The sequence below is a fragment of the Rhinolophus hipposideros genome (assembly GCF_964194185.1).
Source record: "Rhinolophus hipposideros genome assembly, chromosome: 5".
Classification (NCBI taxonomy): Eukaryota; Metazoa; Chordata; class Mammalia; order Chiroptera; family Rhinolophidae; genus Rhinolophus; species Rhinolophus hipposideros.
The window spans coordinates 56696991-56705512 of NC_138051.1; the positions used below are offsets into that span (position 1 = coordinate 56696991).

Below are 8522 nucleotides of genomic sequence, written 5' to 3' on the forward strand. Positions count from 1 at the left end.
ATATAATATATTATAATATAATGTAATATAATGTAATATAGTGTAGTGTAATATAATGTAATATAATATGATATAATATAACACAGGATCTTATATTAATTTTTGCTCCAAAAGATGCATTAGAGCTGATTGTCCAGCTAGGTCTTGTTTTCGGGGAAACGCGGAACCTAGTAAATTTTAACAGTCACTTTCAAGAAGCCTTTGGATTAGTGTTTGGTCCCATGTTTAAACTTAATTAAATTACAATAAACATTTTAAACTGAATGAATACATTTAATATGCTAGATTTTCATTTTAAGCATTTCAAATGCTTCCTAAATCTTAAATTATCCTAGCAAATCCAATAAATTAAATCAACAAATAAAGCAAATTTCAAGTATCTTAGACATTCTAATATTGTTTACAAACTTAGCAAACTTCTCTTACACCTCTCAAGTAACAAAATCACTATTCCAAAATCAGTTGATGGATAGCAAATTTCAGTAGGAATCATAAGATGTTCTCTTTCACTGACAGGCTAGATCCTCACAAACTTTACAAACCTTTTGCAGCAGATGACTCCTAAATGTAACCCCAAGATATGGATACCAAGCATTTGATGAAATGATTCATCTCTGAGATTAATTCTAAACCACCTCACTCTTTAAAAGTTCTCAACAGTAAGGCAGAGATGCAGTTAGAATCACAAATTCCCCCTCCTTACCCTCAGGCCAATTCATTCGGAATCTTGGCCTGGGGACCAAGTGTCAGTAGTTCTTAAAGCTCCCAGATGATCACAATGTACAGTCGTAGCTGAGAACAGTGCTCTAAGGAAATGTTTTTTAACACCCCAGGTGAGAGCCAAGCTCCCAGTTCATCACCTCACAGGTGACTGGCCACTGTTGACCAGGATGGAACATGCAGACACCAGGGTGATTTTTCTCACCATGAGCTTTTAACAACTGTAACTCTGCCTTTACTCCTTTATTTAGGCTTTTGTGGGTTTCATTTATGCTATTACATAATTCTTTTGTAACCTCTCATTTTATCACCTGCTTTGCATAGAAAGAATTCTGTAACTCTGCCCATAACTAGTTGGAATTCAGCAAGTCCAGTGCCTGGTTCTTGGTTTGCTTGGTGTCAGCCACAGCTGCTATCATTCTGCTGACAGCTGTAATATAGAAACGCAGAAAAAAGAGGACTTGGGAAGCCTCCCTGGAAGAGGTGGCATTTGGGTGGTCTTTTGACTGTGGCAACGGAGTTGAGGGACAGGGAGGCAAAGCAAGGAATTCTGGATGGAGGAACAGTGTGAGTAGCTCGGGTTCCTGAGGTTAAGACAAAGAATAGAGGCAGACACCAGAGCAGTGGACAGTAAGCCCCAGGTCCCAGTCCAGCATCACAAGGGAGAGCCTGGCAGGGATTTCCCTGAGACGGCTGCTGCACTTTTGGGATCTGCCCCACAGGACCACCTCTCCTGCAGGGACCCTAGTGACCCGTCTGGGAAAAACTTGACCTTTAAGCAGGACCATCAACAGGAAACACAGCAGCTACGCTCTGTGCTGTGGCGACTGGCCTCCAAATATCTACGGCCCCACGAGTGGAAGAAGCTTGCGTGTTGCTGGGAGTTCACTGAGGCCCACATCCAGGCCATCGAGCAACAGTGGACAGGTACCACCTGGGCTTGGCACCACAGAGCAATCAGCGGGCGGAGGGGTTGGCGCCCTTGAGGTGTGTTCAGTTTTCTGTGCTTCTGGTGGAAAAGCCTATGGCACCCACAGCCCAGCCACGTGAAGCCACATGTCATTTCCAGCACACCGGGTGCTTTTTCATTCCTCCCGGCCTTTGCACACGCTGTGTGGCCTCTGCCTTTCCCTCCCGATTGACCTGTGAACTTCACGTTCTTCATGAATCAGCTGGAGCTGATATGCATCATTCATACATGAAACTAAAGGCACTCCCAGTAAAAAGCGAGGAGCTGCTGTCGCCACTATTATTTAACATCTGTTTGGAAAATTTGGCTCTGGTACTAAGGCATGAAACAGAAACAGAAATAAGGAGTACAAATATTGGAAAGGAAGAGAGAAATTATCAGATGCTATAATTATATACACAGGAAGTCCAGAAGAATCAATTGAAAAACTCTTAGAATAAAATAATGCAATGAAATGGCTAAATATATGATAAAATACACAAACACCATGGTATTTGTATTATTCGTTAACCTATAAAAGAAGACTTGGGTAAGTGAAATGACATTTTGTATTCCCAGCTAGAAAAAAAGTGTCATGTAGATATTGATTTTTCCCAAATTAGATTGAAACTTTGATCCAATTTTAAATGAATATAAGAGGTTTCTAAAACTTGACTAAGGATTTCTACAGTTCACCTGAAAGAATAAACAGGGTATATATAAATGAATATTCTGAGGAAAAAAAATAAAGAGGGTCTAACCCAACCGGACTCAACCATTTATAAAGTTAAAATAATTGACACAGAGAGATACCTGACACAAAAATATGCAGACCAATTAGTGGAATAGAGCAAGGAGTACAAAAGTGATAAGATAAGAACTTATCAGATAAGAACTTCCGTAGATGGTAAAGGAGCTCCGGTAAATTATGGGGCTGGAGGCAAGGGCTAGCGAATCAATGGGTCAAACAGAACTGCCACACGAAGGGCAGCACCATGAGGAAGCACCTGCTGAGGGCCAGAAAGTCAGAGGACACAGTGACAAGACTGACCTGCGCTGTTGGCTGTGCCTGCGTGTGTGCGTGTGTGCGTGTGTCTTCAGCTGGGAGAGCAGACCTAGTCACAGAATTTAATACCAGGTCAACTCTACTACCTGCCCTGAAGAGTGCAGGCACTTATTTTCCAAACATGCTTGTATGTTGGAATTACTTGAGGAGCTTCAACACCACTCAGTGCCCAGGCTGCACCCAGACCCAAGTATGTGGGAATCTTGGGGGGTCAGGGGAACCCAGGTGTCACTGTATTCTAAAGCTTTCTAGGTGTTCCCAATGAGCACTTAGCGTTGAGAACCCCTGATGCAGGGAAAGAACATGGCCAGCTCTGTCTGACTGAGCCAGCTCATCTGTAGAATGGACCATCATGCAAGGCACAGACCACTGTGATCAGCTAGGGATGAAACCTACAGTCGAGGGCATCGTGGTATCACAACGAGTGCCAATTATTGCTCTCTTAGGAGTGACACCAACAGCATGCATGGTGGGTGCTCAGGAGAAAGCCTGGGGCTGGGGAGGTTCAAGAGTCCCCAACACAAAATCCCGGCCCCCACCTCATCTGAGGCTGCTCCTCCCCTCCCCTCTCCATCTCTGGGCTGAGCTCCGCGGGAGCATGGGAGAAGATCCTGGTGTTCAACAGGCGGCACAGGGCGGCATAGACACGTGCTCAGACCTGGCGCATGCTAAGTGGGCTCCTTCTCCCGCTCTGTTTCTCCTTCCTGGTCCTCAGGCACCAAGAGCTACCAGGAGCACGGCCACCGGATGCTGCTCATCTGGCTGCACGGTGTGGTCACGAAGGGTGAGAACCCCAGCAAAGCGCTCTTCGAGGGCCTCGTAGCCATTGGCAGGAGGGACCTGGCTGGTAAGAGTGTCCCCTGCCCAGCTCCAGCTCAGGGCAGCCCGGGGCCCCAGGGTCAGAGCTCCATGGCCCCACTGGAATGCGGGAGGACCTTCCAAGGGCTGCTCAAACCACAAGGTCAAGAGCTGACTGTGAACCTTCCAGATCCCTTGTCCTCGCTCTGCCTCCTTCTGGAACTCAGGCAGAGCCTGGGGCAAATCACGGTGCCTCCTGGCGCTGGGTTCTCCATTTATGCAATGAGGACATGGCCCAGATGATTCCTACGAACTCGCAGTCCTAAAACCACTGACGCTACAGTCTCTTCCCCTCCAGCCCTCTGTACTTTCTTTTTTTTTTCTTTCCAGTTTGGAATGAGGCTGGAATAGCCTGCAGAGGTCTTTTCACAAACATTAAGACATATGGGCCAGAACTGGCTTAATATGAGTTGAACCAATCAGATCTGGTCAAATAAAATTTCTGAGGCCACAGCAGCCTTTGAATCCTAGCTATTAAATGGGTTTAATAAATGGGTTTCCTAAATTAAAAAAAAAAAAAGTGTTATTCCCAAACGCCTGGTTTGGAATCCAGGGAACCATCAGGCAAGTGGGATAAAAGGTTCTAGTACTAATCCCTCATTAAAAACAAGGTCAGCCCATGATGACAAAGCCTTAATGGCCATTAAAACACATAATGTCCACCGGCGTGGTGCTTTCCGAAATGCCACAGGATGTGGTATCCGGCAGTCTCCAATAGTAATGAAGTCTATGTGAGTGCCATGGCAACAAGGAAAAACATTGATAGCATCTTCTTGAGGGCAAACAGGAAAGCCCCTGGCACGGTGGCTATTTCACAGCTACAGGCAAGGTAGGAAAAGTGTCATTTCAGAGTAAAGGAATTGGGTGTGACTTTTTAATTTTTCCCAAATATTCTTAAATATTATTGTTGCTTCTTCTTTTAGCACAAATTCTGGCAGCCAATTAAAACCTAAAACCAGCCCTGTGACACAGAGCTTAGGCAACATGAGGCAATAGGAATCTTGTCTTTTGCAGAAAGCATCAGGAAGACAGCAAATGCCGATCTGAGTGCCCCCAGGAGGTGCACAGCCATGTAACCGGAGGCGCTGGACCGTCAGGAGCATGGGACCGCAGAGTGGGGGCACCACACGAAAGATGACTACCATTAAGGGCTTTGAAAAAAATCACTGTTAACAGACCTCCAGCTGCTTCTACTGAAACACATAGTCATGCCGGCCTAGAAAGGCAAATGCAGGAGCCTGTCTCAGGTTTTATAGGGAATCCCTTCCCATAGGTATGGTCCTTCACATCTCTCAGCTCACTTTCATCTCCATCATCTCAGAGCCTCACCGCAGTTCTCTGAGGTACAAGGGGCATCTTTTCAGAGAGGACATGGGCTCAGGGTGGATAAGAAGCTAATTAAGTGGTGAGATCAGGAGCCAAACCCAGCATCGCTGTCTCCTCTACCCGGTGAAGGGCTCCATCCATCACTTACAAAATGGGCCGCCCTTAACTCAGCCACTGGCTGTTAGGAATGCTACTCTTACGCCACAGCTGTGACTGCTCCCAAGTTGATTTGTACACTCGGACAGTTCCAGGAGGCACACAGTCTGATTTTTCCCTCCTGTTTTATCGTTTGACGTTTTAAAACTTTTTATTTTGAAAGCATTTCAGACTTACGAAAAAGTTGCAGAAATAGTACAAGGAATTTCCAAATAGTTCTCACAATACAGCTTCCCCAAAGATTCACATCTTACATAACCACAGTATACTTTCCAACACCAGGAAATGAACATTGATACGATACTATTAGCTTATCTTCAGATCTTATTCAATTTTTAAAATTTCAGCCATTCATGTCCTTTTTCCAAACAAGAATTCAGCCCACGGTCACACCTTGCATTTAGTTGTCATTCTTCTCCTTTTTAATAGCGCCATACAAAGGCTTGGCACTAGCCCACAGAACTTCCTGGGACGGTGGGACTGCTCTGGATCTGTGCCACAAATGTGTTTGCCACTAGCCACCTGTGGCTCCTGAACACCTGAAACGTGGCTAGTGGGACCAAGAAACTGAGTTTTACATTTTATTTAATTTTAATGATTGGAAATTTAAATAGGCACCTGTGGCAAGTGGCAACCGCATTGGACAGCACAGCTGATCGGGAGTTTTGCCTTTAATTCAGGTGCCAGGCAAGCACAGGGCACTGCATGGTTCAGCCAAACCAGTAGGAGTGTGGTTCCAGAGAAATGGGACTCTGCAAGCTTCACAGTATCACAGCGTGTAGAGAATTATCTGTGCAAGAAGCCTAGAAGTTCTGCCTGAAAGCTGTTTCTGTCTAATTTGAGCTCTCTTGCATGTGGCACAGTTGGCTGTGGCCCGTTGAGGAGCCCACATCTTAGAAAATCTCCCACAAAGTTACCCATTGGGCGTGAGCCCTGAGAAGGAGATAGAATAAAAATCATTTGAGCTGAAAGAGGATTCAGCGATCACACCTGGACGATGGGAGTTCAAATGGTACAATAATCCGAAAGGCAATTTCACAGTATCTGCCAAAATTACAAATACATTTTTATCCACTGACCCAACAATCCCCCATCCAGGAATTTATCCTACAGATAAACCTGGAAACATTATACTAACGCTAATGCAAGTTAATACAGGGGAAACTGTGCCGTGGATAGGAGTAATTGGAACGCTGTACTATATATGCTGTATTCTTAAACTGAAAAAAAAAAAGTCTTAATTAAAAGAACCCTAAAATTTATGAAAAGAAAGAAAAAGAGGCTTTGAAACCAGCCCATTTTATCGTCAGGTGATCTGAGAGGTGGGCCTTGCCGGGGGTCTGGGATGTTGGATTCAGTGTTGGATTCCGAGGCCAGCACAGCACGCGCAGCCTCCATGCCGCGTGGCGCACTCCCTCTGCATGTGTTGTGTGGAGGTGGAAAACTCCTCTTCCATCTCTTCCATTTGTGAAAGGCTTTTTGTGTTTTTTTTCCCCACACAGGACTTAGATCATCCCTCTGGATGAATTTTGCACAATGAATTTTCTATGTTTTTTCAAGACAAAGCAAGTTCTTAAAATAAAATTGAAATGTTGAGATAGCTGTCAAATTCAATACCTGTTTCTTTGGTTTGGGAGATTTATAGCAAACTTTCAAATCAGACAAGCTGTTGTGGATTGGTTCTGTGGAACCACAATCGCTCAACTCACCACCAGCAATCCGTATTTACTGAGTGTCTTCTGTGCCAGGCAGTCTGCTGGGAGCCGCGACGCAGAGCTGAGTAGCCCACAGTTCCTGCCCTCTGGAAGCTTGAGGCCTGGAGGGTGGGGGGTGGGAGGGAGCGTGGGGAGGGGGCTCGGATACCAATAATGGAATATAATGCAGTTGGTGCTATAACTGGTGTACGCAGAGAACGATGGGATTTATTCTTCCTTGGAGAAGGTAAGGGGGAAGAAGGTGAGAAACTCAGAGAGAAGATCGAGTAGGCAAAGCACATTCCAAGCAAAAAGCACAGTCTGCAATGTCACGGTGGGGGGTGTGTGTGTGGGGGGGAAGGATGTAAGTTTGGGGAATGGTGTGGCTGGAACACAGGAAGCACGGAGGGAGGAGGGAGGGGCAGAGGGCCTGGCCATTTCGCCCTCTGTGAGACTATTCCAGCGGGTACTATTATACCAGCTCCAGAGCTCCCCACCCAGTCGGCCAGTGCTTGGTTGGGCCTGGATCACAGCTCAACTTCTCCCTCTGCCCAGTCCATCTTCCTCACACAACTGTTCTTCCTTTGATACTTAATAAATATCCTGCACCCAAAGTTTCATCTCAGCATCTGCTTCAGCCTGAGACATGGGGGTGGAGGGGTGGGGTGGGGTCTAAGATGGCTGAATTTCTAGCTGGGGCATCTGAGGAACAATGACACTGGGAACTGAGATGATGGGGTTTGGGAGAGAAGGGGCAGGTTTGGGCAGGGCGGGACATGGTTGTGGCTTTTGCCAGTAGAGTCTGAGGTGCCTTTAGAAGAGTGGCCTAATAGGTCTGAATAGACAGTCAAGGCCAGCACTCAAAATCAGTCAGGGCTGGAAATGGCAATAATCAGGGTATAGAGTCTGGGAGCAGTTAAAGCTGTTAGGGGGCATGGCTCATACTGGGAGAATTTGAAAAGAAAGTCGAGGGCAGTCCCCTGCAGTTCATTACTATACCAGGTGAGGTGGGGGCTGCTGGCCATGGGTGGCATGGCCCTGCCCAAAGGAGGCTCCTTGCTGGAAGTCAAAACACACACAGTGAAACTATGGCAGCCTCCAAGAAGCCTCAATGCTAATAGTTAAAAACAGCAAGCCCTGCCTTCACGGTTTACCAAGTGCTTCCGTAACTCAGGACAGTTGTCAAGTCACAGGTAGAGAAGACACTGTGGCCCTCATGGAAAGATCCCTGGCCTTAGGGACGGTCCGACCCAATTTGGCATTCCAGCGCCTCTCCTTACTGTGTGATGCCAAGCAAGTCTCTGCACCTCTCCCAGTCTCCGTGACCTCACCTGTAAAGTTTAAAGCAGGGTTGTGGTGGGGATGAAATCTGTAAAGTATGGCCAACTCAATATCCTGAAAACTTAAAGGGAATAAAGCTGATTTTATCTAAATTGTACCTAAGAAAAAACAAATAGTTGATGAGGGAGTGTGTGTGTTAATCAGCAAACTCCAGTTAATAGACGCAGAATGATAAAAATTAGAGTATTGTCACTGTTCTGTAACCCATGATGACATGATGCTTCTGTGCAATGATCAGCAGTGGCAGAGAAACCTTCAGGGGACTTTTCCAATGATTAGATTGGACCAAAAATACCTGAACCCACTGAGCAGTCTAAACAACTTAGAGACAAACAGATGTTACGTGCCTCGTAAGGTGTCCCAATGGGAAGCACACAGCTCCGCCTATGAAGCATTTCTGCCAGAAATATCA

At 45.9% G+C, this 8522-nt stretch overlaps 1 protein-coding gene across 6 annotated transcripts in view; it reads left to right on the forward strand.

Moving 5' to 3' along the window:
- Nucleotides 1-6671, forward strand: part of ANKDD1A (ankyrin repeat and death domain containing 1A) — a 35204-nt gene extending 28533 nt beyond the window's left edge. For 5 of the 6 annotated variants that reach the window (XM_081048677.1, XM_081048678.1, XM_081048679.1 and 2 more), the window contains 2 exons: nucleotides 1443-1647; nucleotides 3451-6671. In XM_081048677.1, coding sequence (XP_080904803.1) covers nucleotides 1443-1647; nucleotides 3451-3836 — 591 coding nt within the window. In that variant the 3' untranslated portion in view covers nucleotides 3837-6671. The remainder of the gene's footprint in view (nucleotides 1-1442; nucleotides 1648-3450) is intronic. The other variant, XM_081048680.1, reaches the window with a different exon arrangement.
- Nucleotides 6672-8522: the final 1851 nt, after the last annotated feature.